General features: G+C 44.5%; 1 protein-coding gene across 6 annotated transcripts in view; it reads left to right on the top strand.

The window, feature by feature from the left end:
* The window catches only part of slc9d1 (solute carrier family 9 member D1), a 64,328-nt gene extending 51,490 nt beyond the window's left edge, over positions 1 to 12,838 (top strand). For all 6 annotated transcript variants that reach the window (XM_087993081.1, XM_087993076.1, XM_087993078.1 and 3 more), the window contains 2 exons: positions 10,564 to 10,713; positions 10,839 to 12,838. In XM_087993081.1, the coding sequence (XP_087849207.1) occupies positions 10,564 to 10,713; positions 10,839 to 10,952 (264 nt within the window). In that variant the 3' untranslated portion in view covers positions 10,953 to 12,838. The remainder of the gene's footprint in view (positions 1 to 10,563; positions 10,714 to 10,838) is intronic.
* The last annotated feature ends 1,344 nt before the right edge of the window (positions 12,839 to 14,182 follow it).

Here is a 14,182-nt window from a genome sequence, read left to right as displayed (position 1 = left end):
TTTTGATATTAATGAGTGATAACGTATATTTGGGGATGGTTAGAGTGTTTACTTTTAATTTCCTTGTTGAGAATTTTCTTTCCTTTTCTCCTGGCCCGAGTCTGAGATGCAGCTCAAGCTGGAAGGCGGTATGAAGGTGCTTTTGAGCTATGTAAGTGCCCCTTGTGGGGAGGGGGTAGAAATCCTTGTTAAGTGTTTTGTATTTGGGTTAATTTGGTGGGGTTTTTTGTACGTAGTTATTAGAATGGTAGATGTAATAGTTTTAGTTTTGTATTTTTTTTAGGTTTGTGAACCTTTGTTTTGTCGATGCTCAGCAGCTAATAAGTTGGTTTCTTCCTTTTAGGAGATTGAATTATGTTATAGAGGGCCATGGCTAATTGTGTCCTCAAATAGTGTACCTGAAATGTTAGAGGGATCCATTCGCCAATTCAGAGGAGAAAGGTGCTTTCCAGTCTCCGAAAGGAGAGCGCAGACATTGCCTTATTGCAGGAGACTCCTCACAATGGTAAAGAATGTTTGAAAGTACAGCAGGGTGGGTTTGATTGGGGATATTTCTCTTCCTTTAATACTAGAAGCAGAGGAGTGGCCAAACTCATCAGGAAGAATCTTCCATTTAAGTTAGAACACATTAAAGATGAGTATGGGCAGTTTGTCAATCTTAAGATATCATTATATGGAGAAGAGCATGGCATACTGAATGTGTATTGTCCCCCGGTGCACCCTCTTAGATTTGACAGACGCACTCTCTAAACTGATGGCTCTTACACTGTGGCAGCTTATTATTGGGGAGACTTTAATTGCCTTATGGACCCTGCGGTGGATAAAATGCTGTGAGGCCCCTCAACACGTTCTTCACAGTCTTAACAGCTGATAGACTTAGTACAGAATTTGGATCGGTGGATGTTTGGAGGTGTCTCCACCCCACAGTGAGGGACTTTACCTTCTTTTCTAACCTGCACAAATTTCCTATCAGGATTGAATCTTTTTTCCTAACCCCTAGATTTGGTAACATCCTGTCTAATTGGAAATATCACTACCTCGGATCATGCTGCAGTTTATTTAGAGAGTGAGGTTAAGGGCAGTGTGGTAGACTCTCGACATTGGCGAATGAATCCCTTTATTCTTAGGGATAATAAGTTCATAGGATAATTTATTAACAAATTTAGGTATTTTTATCCATCAACTCTGACATGGCCAGTATTTGGGAGACGGCCAAGGCTTATGCCGGGGGATAATCGTTTCTCACTGTGCTAATCAGAAATGACAGAAAGGGGAGCAACAACGCCCACTTGAGGTGCCGTTAAAGACTGCTAAGAAGGTGTATTTTGATTAACCATCTTTAGTTAAGTCGCAGCAGGTTATGGCGCTTTGGTCCACTTTGAACTCTGTACTTACACAGACAGCAAGGAAGAAACTCTTCTTTGTTTGAACATGATGATGAGCCAGGTAGGTACCTAGTGTATCTTGCTAGAAAGAATGCCTCCCCCCCCCATCCCCCCCCCCAAATCCATTACCCCAATCGGGGGTGGGAATAGGATGGTCACTTGTGACCCTGAAGTGATCAATGCAGCATTTCAGAAATTCTACCAGTCTGAGCATTGTCATACAGTCATAGAGATGTACAGCATGGAAACAGACCCTTCGGTCCAACCCGTCCATGCTGACCAAATATCCCAACCCAATTTGGTCCCACCTGCCAGCGCCCATATCCCTCCAAACCCTTCCTATTCATATACCCATCCAAATGCCTCTTAAATGTTGCAATTGTACCAGCCTCCACCACATCCTCTGGCAGCTCATTCCATACACGTACCACCCTCCGTGAAAAAGTTGCCCCATAGGTCTCTTTTATATCTTTCCCCTCTCACCCTAAACCTATGCCCTCTAGTTCTGGACTCCCCGATCCCAAGGATAAATAGACAAAGTCTTTTCCCATCTATGCCCCTCATAATTTTGTAAACCTCTATAAGGTCACCCCTCCGCCTCTGACGCTCCAGTGAGGATAGATGGGCTAAAATGGAGTCTGTCTTTCAGAACTTGGATCTTCCAAGTTTCACTCCTGAACAAGTGTCTTTTCTAACACCCATTTAACAGCGCAGCAATACAGGAGGCTGTCAGAGAGATCCAGAATGGGAAGGTGCCTGGCCCTGACAGTCTCCCCAGTGGGTTTTAGAAGGAATTTATAAGTATATTGATGGGACCAACGTTGGACATGTATAATGATTCATTCAGCCATGATCGTCTCCCACCATCCCTGAGAGAGACTAATATTTCTCCCCGTCTTAAGTGGAAAACTCCAGAGGAATGTGCCTCTCATAGGGCCATCTCACTTTTGAACTCTGATTTTAAAATTTTGTCCAAGGTTGTTGCGCTAAGATTGGAAACTGTGCGGCCTTCCATTGTTAGGGATGATCAGACTGGTTTTTATAAAAGGCCGTAGATCCTCCAATAACATCAGGAGATTGCTGAATATGATTCAAGCTTGTCAGCAGCATTTGGTTCAGGGATTAGTGGTCTTCTTAGATGCTGAAAAAGCATTTGATCGCAGAAAAAGCATTTGATTGGGTTGAGTGGCCATACCTTTTTTACGTCCTTGAGCGATTTGGATTGGGAGAGGTTTTTATTAGCGCTGAAAATGTGTTGCTGGAAAAGCGCAGCAGGTCAGGCAGCATCCAGGGATCAAGAGAATCGAGGTTTCGGGCATAAGCCCTTCTTCAGGAATGAGGAAAGTTTGTCCAGCAGGCTAAGATAAAAGGTAGGGAGGAGGGACTTGGGGGAGGGGCGTCGGAGATGTGATAGGTGGAAAGAGGTCAAGGTGAGGGTGATAGGTCAGACTGGGGTGGGGGCGGAGAGGTCAGGAAGAAGATTGCAGATTAGGAAGGCGGTGCTGAATTCGATGGATTTGACTGAGACAAGGTGGGGGGAGGGGGAATGAGGAAACTGGTGAAATCCGAGTTCATCCCTTGTGGTTGGAGGGTTCCTAGGCGGAAGATGAGGCGTTCTTCCTCCAGCCGTCGTTTTGTTGTGGTCTGGCGATGGAGGAGTCCAAAGATCTGCTTGGTGGAGTGGGAGGGGGAGTTGAAGTGTTGAGCCACAGGGTGGTTGGGTTGGTTGGTCCGGGTGTCCCAGAGGTGTTCTCTGAAACGCTATGCAAGTAGCCGGCCTGTCTCCCCAATATAGAGGAGGATGCAATAGATGATGTGTGTGGAGGTGAAGGTGAATCTGTGGCGGATATGGAAGTTTCCTTTGGGGCCTTGGAGGGAGGTGAGGGGGGAGGTGTGGGCACAAGTCTTGCACCTCCTGCGGTTGCAGGGGAAGGTGCCGGGAGTGGAGGTTGGGTTGGTGGGGGGTGTGGATCTGACGAGGGAGTCACGGAGGGAGTGGTCTTTACGGAATGCTGATAGGGGAGGGGAGGGAAGGGAAATATATCCTTGGTGGTGGGGTCCGTTTGGAGGTGGCGGAAATGACGGCGGATGATGCGCTGTACATGGAGATTGGTGGGGTGTTTCCGCACTGTAATCTAACCTAATCTAATGAAAAAAAAATGAATGCTCTCACCCATTTTCTCTATCCTATATGAAAGCTTCCTTTGATTTTCCCAAAGCAAAATGTACCAGCGACTTAATGGATGGTTTAGCTCTTTTATTTGGTGCCATGGGCGGCCTGTTACCATTTTGCTTAAATTACAGTTATCTCATGGACTGGGGGGGAGTGGATCTCCTGGATACTAGGAGATATCAGTTAGGTTCTCTTCTATCATTTGTTAGTGATTGGGCCTGTAAAGACCTGGCATCAACATGGTTAGATATTGAGGCCTCCTAGACAAAATGTCCCCTTCTCAGTCTTTTTTTCTTGGATAAAATGAAAATGGTTGTGGAAAATTGCTGAAGTCTGATTGTTATTAATACTGTTAAGGTATGGAGGATAATGCGGCAGAGGGAGAGTAATATGTCCAAAATGTTATTTCTTACCCCATAGTGGGTATGCTGGGTTTTCAACAGGGGGTAATGGATCCTGGATTTAAGCTTTGGGCAGCTAGGGAAAGCTCCTGTCTGGGCAGCTTATTTGAAGGTGAAATAATGATGTCCTTTGACCAAATAATCCGTAAATATAGTCTAGCTGGCAAAAACCTTTTCCACTTTTTCAGGTCAGTGATTTTGTTCAGAAAGGGACCATGCTCTTGACCAACCCCTGCAGATCTATTATGGAGAAGATTGTTAAAAGTGCTCTCTCTATAAGTATGGTTTATCATATGCTTGGTGGTGGGGGGGGCGGAGTGATCCTTCAGAAGATATTGAATGGCTTTGCAGGATTCAGGAGATGGAATTAGGGGTTCAGGAATCTCTGTGAAGGCATGGGGTCTTCTGTGAGAATGCAAGGAAGATCTCGATTTGTAATAGGACCAATGCCGCGCTTCTAAAGATTCTGCACAGGGTCCATTTGACCCCAGGTTCACGCCCCTCCTACAACCCACCCTCCCACCCTGGCACTTTCCCCTGCCACCGCAGGAACTGTAAAACCTGCGCCCATACCTCCTCCCTCACCTCCATCCAAGGCCCTTAAAGGAGCCTTCCACATCCATCAAAGTTTTACCTGCACATCCACTAATATCATTTATTGTATCCGTTGCTCCCGATGCGGTCTCCTCTACGTTGGGGAGACTGGGCGCCTCCTAGCAGAGCGCTTTAGGGAACATAGAACAATACAGCACAGAACAGGCCCTTCGGCCCACAATGTTGTGCCGAACATTTGTCCGAGCTTAAGCACCCATCCATGTACCTATCCAATTGCCACTTAAAGTTTGCCAATGATTCTGACTCTGCCACTCCCACAGGCAGCGCATTCCATGCCCCCACCACTCTCTGGGTAAAGAACCTACCCTGACATCTCCCCTATACCTTCCACCCTTCACCTTAAATTTATGTCCCCTTGTAACACTCTGTTGTACCCGGGGAAAAAGTTTCTGATTGTCTACTCTATCTATTCCCCTGATCATCTTATAAACCTCTATCAAGTCACCCCTCATCCTTCTCTGATCCAATGAGAAAAGGCCTAGCACACTCAACCTATCCTCGTACGACCTATTCTCCATTCTAGGCAACATCCTGGAAAATCTTCTCTGCACTCTCTCCAAAGCTTCCACATCTTTCCTAAAGTGAGGTGACCAGAACTGCACACAGTACTCCAAATGTGGCCTAACCAAAGTCCTGTACAGCTGTAACATCACTTCACGACTCTTGAATTCAATCCCTCTGCTAATGAACGCTAATACACCATAGGCCTTCTTACAAGCTCTATCCACCTGAGTGGCAACTTTCAAAGATCTATGAACATAGACCCCAAGATCCCTCTGCTCCTCCACCTTACTAAGAACCCTACCGTGAACCCTGTATTCCGCATTCTTATTTGTCCTTCCAAAATGGACAACCTCACACTTGACAGGGTTGAACTCCATCTGCCACTCCTCAGCCCAGCTCTGCATCATATCTAAGTCCCTTTGCAGCCGACAACAGCCCTCCTCACTATCCACAACTCCACCAATCTTCGTATCATCTGCAAATTTACTGACCCACCCTTCGACTCCCTCTTCCAAGTCATTAATAAAAATTACAAACAGCAGAGGACCCAGAACTGATCCCTGCGGAACTCCACTTGTAACTGGGCTCCAGGCTGAATATTTACCATCTACCACCACTCTCTGACTTTGACCGGTTAGCCAGTTTTCTATCCAACTGGCCAAATTTCCCTCTATCCCATGCCTCCTGACTTTCCGCATAAGCCTACCATGGGGAGCCTGTTCAAATGCCTTTCTATAATCCATTTATACTACATCCACTGCTCTACCCTCATCCACATTCTTGGTCACCTCCTCAAAGAATTCAATAAGACTTGTAAGGCAAGACCTACCCTTCACAAATCCGTGCTGGCTGTCCCTAATCAAGCAGTGTCTTTCCAGATACTCATAAATCCTATCCCTTAGTACCCTTTCCATTACTTTGCCTACCACCGAAGTAAGACTAACTGGCCTGTAATTCCCGAGGTTATCCTGATTCCCTTTTTTGAACGGGCACAACATTCGCCACTCTCCAGTCCCCTGGTACCACCCCTGTTGACAGTGAAGACGAAAAGATCATTGCCAACGGCTCTGCAATTTCCTCTCTTGCTTCCCACATAATCCTAGGATATATCCCGTCAGGCCCGGGATACTTGTCTATCCTCAAGTTATTCAAAATGCCCAACACATCTTCCTTCCTAACAAGTTTAGATTAGATTAGATTACAGTGTGGAAACAGGCCCTTCGGCTCAACAAGTCCACACCGACCCGCCGAAGCGCAACCCACCCATACCCCTACATTTACCCTTTACCTAACACAACGGGCAATTTAGCATGGCCAATTCACCTGACCTGCACATCTTTGGGCTGTGGGAGAAAACCGGAGCACCCGGAGGAAACCCACGCAGGCACAGGGAGAACGTGCAAACTCCACACAGTCAGTCGCCTGAGGCGGGAATTGAACCCGGATCTCTGGCGCTGTGAGGCAGCAGTGCTAACCACTGTGCCACCGTGCCGCCCACTAAGTATCTTCTCTAGCTTACCAGTCCGTTTCACACTCTCCTCTTCAACAATACGGTCCCTCTCGTTTGTAAACACTGAAGAAAAGTATTCATTCAAGACCTCTCCTATCTCTCCCGACTCAATACACAGTCTCCCACTACTGTCCTTGATCGGACCTACCCTCGTTCTCGTCATTCTCATGTTTCTCACATACGCATAAAATGCCTTGGGGTTATCCTTGATCCTATCTGCCAAAGATTTTTCATGCCCTCTCTTAGCTCTCCTAATCCCTTTCTTCAGCGCCCTCTGGCAATCCTGTATCCCTCCAATGCTCTGTCTGAACCTTGTTTCCTCAACCTTATGTAAGCCCCCTTCTTCCTCTTTACAAGACATTCAACCTCCCTCGTCAACCAAGGTTCCCTCACACGACCATCTCTTTCCTGCCTGACAGGTACATACATCTCAAGGACACGTCGTATCTGTTCCTTGAAAAAGTTCCACATTTCCATGACATCCTTCCCTGACAGCCTATGCTCCCAACTTATGCTCCTCAGATCCTGTCTTACAGCATCGTATTTACCCTTCCCCCAATTGGAAAATCTACCCTGTTGCACGCACCTATCTCTCTCCATAACCAAGGTGAAAGTCATAGAATTGTGGTCACCATCACCAAAATGTTCACCCACTAACAAGCCCATCACTTGTCCCGGTTCGTTACCAAGTACCAAATCCAATATGGCCTCCCCTCTGGTCGGGCAATCTACATACTGAGTTAGAAAAGCTTCCTGTACACACTGCACAAACACCGCCCCATCCAATCTACTTGATCTAAAGAGCTTCCAATCAATGTTTGGGAAGTTGAAATCACCCATGACTACTACCCTGTGGCTTCTGCACCTTTCCAAAATCTGTTTCCCAATCTGTTTCTCCACATCTCTGCTGCTATTGGGGGGCCTATAGTAAACACCCAACAAGGTGACTGCACCTTTCCTATTTCTGACTTCAGCCCATACTACTTCCAAAGGCAGATCCCCCTCGAACTGCCTTTCTGCAGCCATTATACCATTTTTAATTAGCACGCCACCCCCCCCCCCCATCCTTTTTTACCACCCTCCCTAATCTTGCTGAAACGTCTGTAACCAGGAACCTCCAACAACCATTCCTGTCCCTCATCTATCCACGTTTCCGTGATGGCCACAACATCGTAGTCCCAGGTACCTATCCATGCCTTAAGTTCACCCACCTTATTTCTGATACTCCTTGCATTGAAGAATACACACTTGAACCCATCTCTGTGTCTGCAAGTATTCCCTTTCAGTGCTACCTTCTAGGACATTCTAGGACAGCCTGACAAACAGCTAGCCTACTTGCTGAACTACAAGTCCGGATCGCATCCCTCTGCCAAATTAGTTTAAACCCCCCCGAAGAGTGCTAGCAAACCTACCTCCCAGGATATTGGTGCCCTTCTGGTTCAGGTGTAACCCGTCCTGCTTGTACAGGTCCCACCTTCCCCAGAATGCAGTCCAATTGTCCAAATACCTGAAGCCCTCCCTCCTACACCATTCTTGCAGCCACGTGTTCAACTGCACTCTCTCCCTATTCCTTGCCTCACTGTCACGTGGCACCGGCAACAACCTAGAGATGGTGACTCTGTCCGTCCTAGCTTTTAGCTTCCAGCCTAACTCCCTGAGCTCCTGAATGACCTCCCCAACCCTCTTCCTACCTATGTCATTGGTGCCAACGTGCACCACGACTTCTGGCTGCACACCCTCCGCCTTAAGGATTCTGAAGACACGGTCCGAGCTACCTCTGTTACCTCTGTTTACCCAGCTACCTCTGTTCTCTGGTGTAACTATGTCCCTGTAGCTTCTATCTATCACCCTCTCAGCCTCTTGAATAATCCTCAGTTCATCCAACTCCAGTTCCAGTTCCCCAACTCGTTCTGTGAGGAGCAGGATCTGACTGCATTTCCTGCAGATGAAGTCAGCAGGAGTATCGGTGGACACCCCTACCTCAAACATCCGGCAGGAGGAACATTCCACTGCCTGTGCTGCCATTACTCTACACTTCATCTCCAAAACAAGAACACTGAGTAGCTTACCTGTGGACTTTAAAGTTAGGTTAGAGGAGGAGGATGGGAGGGAGGCCCTCCCTACTATGTAGGGCCTGGGGTCTAGAACGCACCCACTCAAATATCAATCACTTACCTTCCCGACTAGCTCTGCGCTCCAACTTCACTTCCGCCCAGCTCGCGCCGCTCTCTGCCGTGAAAAACATCTCCGGGGCACCCGCACCAATCAACCACACCGCCCCGTGGCCTAATATTTCAACTCCCCCTCCCACTCTGCCAAGGATATGGAGGTCCTAGGCCTCCTTCACCGCCGCTCCCTCACCACCAGATGCCTGGAGGAAGAACGCCTCATCTTCCGCCTCGGAACACTTCAACCCCAGGGCATCAATGTGGACTTCACCAGTTTCCTCATTTCCCCTTCCCCCCACCTCACCCTAGTTCCAAACTTCCAGCTCAGCACTGTCCCTATGACTTGTCCTACCTGTCTATCTTCTTTTCCACCTATCCGCTCCACCCTCTCCTCCCTGACCTATCACCTTCATCCCCTCCATCACTCACCTGTTGTACTCTAAGCTACTCTCTCCTCACCCCCACCCTCCTCTAGCTTATCTCTCCACGCTTCAGGCTCTCTGCCTTTATTCCTGATGAAGGGCTTTTGCCCGAAACATCGATTTCGCTGCTCGTTGGATGCTGCCTGACCTGCTGTGCTCTTCCAACACCACTAATCCAGATCCTTTACTGATTTGTCTCTTTTGCACATGGGTATAGTAGTGTTTTGGTTGTATTGTTGTTGGTGTTGATTTTTTAGATTTTTGTTGTCATATGTATATAGAATAAAGTCTGCTGGTGTTGTCATTTATTTTCTGTCTTAAATGATTTTGTAAAGAAAGAAAAGTTTAATAAAAATATCTATTAAAAATGATTTAAAAATAAAATGAGCTGTGACTTGCTCATTGCTGAAAAGTCAAGAAACTAGAAATACACAAGTAAAGCTTTTATGAGAGATGAGCTTTATGGCTTTAATTGCTAGATAAATTTGGTTTGGAAAAGGTGGGGCCTATGTGTGCTGAAGGTTGCTTAGCAACACTGTTTTGGAATAAAAACAAAGAAATGTGGATGCTGGAGATCTGAAATAAAAAATAGAAATTATTGGAGAAACTCAGCAGGTTTGACAGCATCTGTCCCCACACAACCTGCCAAACCTGCTGAGCTTTTCTGGAGACTTATTTAGACAAATGAAGATCATGGTGTTCAGTGACCAACTCTTTCCCACTCTTAGTTTTTCCAAGAGGAAGCCTGAAAGCAGAACAAGCTGCACAGATTTCTCTGTCTGGGCTGAAGTACTTAGTCATTTATAATGGTCAGCATTTTAATCTCATTGACAGAAATTTTGGAGAACTGTGAGAAATCATCCCGTTTTTATTCTTTGAGGAGTTTTCAGTTTTATTAAAAAAGTAATCCTCTGAGTTGTATTGTTTGTCCTGTGAATGTTTGTTTGCAAATAAGAGAGTATGGTTTAGTTCCGGAATATACTTGGTTGTTAATCAGTTTTGCTGTTGTTTAAAAGATAAGGTTTGTTTATAATTTAGTTTATTGAAGGAATCTGTTGATAGCCTCTTGTTTTGGGTAACAGTAATACAGGGTAATGATTTGACCATTTTGGAAATTGAATCAAATCATTGACACGAACTGTACAGCACGCAGAGTAATATCACTGCATGATCAAAATTGAATGGGATTTCAAATTGGTAATTTGACTGCCAATCCATACATTCCACTTGTCCAAGTTACTAAAATAAAAAAAATTCTCCTCTGTGCCTCTAGATATAGTGGGGATATAAGTTTTGGAAATCTCTGCCATTCATTGAATGTTCCTGAATGTACATTATTGTCAAGAAATGAGAGTAACAAAATGAACAATTTTTTCCTCTTATAGTTTATCCTGGCAGTCCTTGTCCTCTCTGTGATCCTACCAAGGAACAGCAAGTACATCAGATGGATAGTTTCTGCTGGGTTAGCCCAAGTCAGTGAGTTTTCCTTTGTTCTGAGTAGTCGGGCTCGTAAGTCGGGGATTGTCTCCCGAGAGGTGAGGCGCTTTGTAATTGCTCAGCATCCGTTAACATTACAACTTGATGTATTCCGTAATGCATTTCTGGTGTTTTGTGCCACAGAATCTAAGATAATACTCGTTCTTTCCCTGTGCTTCTGCAGGTCTACCTCCTCATCCTTAGTGTAACTACCTTAAGCCTTCTACTTGCCCCAGCGTTGTGGAGAGCAGCAATTCTGAAATGCGTTCCAAAGCCGGAAAAGCGGTTGAGCTCCTAACAGAAGATGAACCATGGTGGTTTGCCAGTTACTTCGTTTATTAGATTTCACGTGGTGTGAAATCCTAATTCTTCACCCTTTCAATAAGCCATACTGACAGATGTACACAACTTAGTTTTCTCTACTAAATAGTCTGGCTCAGTTATACTCTACATTATCTCCTGATGCCTTTTCCTTTGACTGAGAACTGAATTTGGAAGGGGATTCATTACTTTTTGAATCTTATTACAAAAGCATTTCATATCAATTTTCTGGCATTCAGATGAATAAAAATGATCATGAAATGCATTGACTGTCTTCAAGATAAGAACTTTCTTTGTAAACAATGAAGGGATGAATTAAGATGTAGTTTTTGATCAGATTGTGATGATTTGAGTATCAGTGGGTGATGTTTCCATTGGGAGATGGCAGTGCTCTGTGCCTCAGATCAGCTATATATTTCAGACTGGAAAATGGGATGAGAATAAACGTTTTCTTGATGACTGGCCAAAGGGTCACTTTCCGCACTTTGTTTTTAAAAAAAAATCTCTATGACTGGCTTTCACACTAACGAGCTGTGTAATCACTTTCTGAACTATGACATGACCCAGTACATTTTAGTGTAGGTTTTTTGAATGCTGCAGTGTTTTGGTATTCTGTCATAAAGGGGTAAATATTACAGTGAATATCACTGTCAAACAACTTTTTGATTTTAAAATTCCCATTCCTGTTTTAAGTATTTCCATGGCTTCTCCCATCCCCGTCTGCATAATCTTTTCCGGCTCCAAAACCCTCATATACCTCCAATCATTGAACTCTGACCTCCTTAAATGTTCTTGATTTTAATTGTTCCACCATTGGTGGCAGTGACTTCAGCTCCCAGGGCCTTTGCCCAAATACCTTGGCTGTATGGGACTGGCAGAGAAAGTCTTGCAGCCTGGTACTTTGGTGAAGCTGGTCAGTGCATAAAATTATATGTGCGCTGTGATGCTGCTAGTTGTTCATCTGAGAGGTTACTTCTATAGGTACATACTCTTTTCGAAATCCTATCACTTAACAACAGGAACAGATTCTGGTGTTCGATTTGTTTGGGACCAGCACCATACCACGTAAAGAAATTATGTAAACATTCCTGGAAGCCTTCATTTTAAGGTAGTCCATTATATTGCTGTCACTTCTTCCACGTAGAAAGATAGGTGTGAGATTTAGGCTGCTCTCTCTGACACTTCTGAAGGAGTCATCATGTGATTCAAGGGCCCAAAACTCATTGGTGGACAAGTCAAGTTGTGGACCTGCTTCAAGCTGCATCTGTTCTCTGTCTAGAAATTATAATGGGGTACTAAAGAAATAAGACATTACCCTACTTTAAACACCATTCTTCAGCATCGTAATTCTACTCCCAACAAATTGCAGTGTTCCTAATACACTTACTCTTTGAATCAAATATGGATCTTGTTTTAGCTGGAATGCACCGCCTGTGAGCATGCTTAAGGCAAATTCAATCATGACTTTCTAAAGAGATCTGAAGAGGGAAGATTTGCAGGGGTTTGGGGGAAAAGGTGGGAGTGGCACCAAATGGGTGATTACAGTGAGCCTGTACGGAGTCTTAACGGGCTGAATGGTCATCTCTGTTGTAACCTTCAGTAATTCCTTTTGGTTTAGTATTAGCAAGCACTGAGCTATGCCATTTCCCACTGACCACCACCAATTCTTAATACTGCACTGAAGTTGAAGTTGTTTGCTTGGGACCTCTTTGGTGCTTCTGATTGGTTGCTGAAGCTTTGACTGAAATCCTAGTTGCACTGTCTGTTGAAGTTGTGGTGACCACTTGGTCGAACCTTGAGGAAGCTCTGGGCTGTAAATGTTTGCATTTTCATTGTTAAGGTAAATAAAGTAATATAACTTCCTGTGTCGAGCAACTTTCAGTATTGTGGAACTTCCGTGACAATAGAAATATGATAAAAGTCTGTAATGTCAGTTTTATATTCCAGTATAAGGCACTTTTATTTTATAATATATTTTTATTAAGAAAAAATAGATTTTTAAATGTTACAACAAATACAAAACAGTGCAATTCAAAACAGTACAAAACTAAACCCAAATAATAAAAAAATCCCCAACCCACCCTCCTATACGAATGTATAAATATATATAAAAGTATAAAATTTTAAAAATAAACTAAACTAGCTATTTAAACAAATACCTAACAACAAACAAATAAATAGTAATAACTCAGCCCAGCCCAACAAAACACTCATACATTCACAGTTCCTCCTCCCTGGATATTGGACTCATGAAACACCATCGTTATGGCGATATAAAAGCCCTTATTAGTGTGGCAGATAAATCTGTGTACAGGTATTTCAAAAAGGGTTGCCATGTCTTGCTAAAAATTCTCAGTTTTGTGGTGTACCATATTTGTGAGAAAATCCAGGGGAATATGTTCCATAACAATCTTCCGCCAACCCGACAGGCCTGGGGTGGGGGGGGATATCCAACCTAGCAAGATATTCTTCCTTGCACAGAATGTAAGAATATTGAAAAGCTTTTCCTTATGCAAGTCTGCAGGAAATACAATGGGTAGGCCCGAAAGGAGAGAAATAGGGTCCTTATCCACCCCTGCACCTAAAATCCTCTCCATTGCACCCACCACAGCGCTCCAATATGTTTGAAGCCTGTCACAAGACCAAAGACAGTGGGTAAGAGTACCTGTGCAAACCTTGCACTTGGGACATGCTGTAAACTTCAACTGTAAAGCATGGGTCCTATTGCAAATTGATATCTTCCTTGCATTCTCCCAAATATCCTCCCATGTCTCTGAAGAAACTTCAACACCCAGCTCTCTTTCCCACATCTTGCAGTGGATCAGACTCATCTGAGGTGGCGCCCCCCAATTGGTGATATAGAGTACTGACAGAGAGTGTACTCTTAGCCCTTAGTACCCCTCTTTCTATGGCAGATTTGTAGGGATCAGTCAAAAGTGTCATCTTTTTTTGAATAAAATCCCTAACGTGAAAAAACCAAAAGAGGTCTCTATTAGGTAACTCGTACTTCCGTACTAACTGATCGAAGGACATCATTACATCTCCCTCAAATAAATCACCAATGCAAGATATGCCCCTAGCTGCCCAACGTTTAAATCCTGAATCTATCATACCCGGTTGAAAACCCGGCATACCCACTAAAGGTGTAAACAAAGATGTTTTGCCAATATTACCTTCCCTCTGCCGAATTGTCCTCCATGCTTTAAC

The sequence above is a fragment of the Chiloscyllium plagiosum genome, unplaced genomic scaffold (assembly GCF_037043375.1).
Source record: "Chiloscyllium plagiosum isolate Xiang-an unplaced genomic scaffold, Cpla_swu_hap1 HiC_scaffold_12, whole genome shotgun sequence".
NCBI lineage: Eukaryota > Metazoa > Chordata > Chondrichthyes > Orectolobiformes > Hemiscylliidae > Chiloscyllium > Chiloscyllium plagiosum.
Note: the sequence above shows the minus strand (reverse complement) of the source record. Positions and strands in the feature narration are given on the sequence as shown.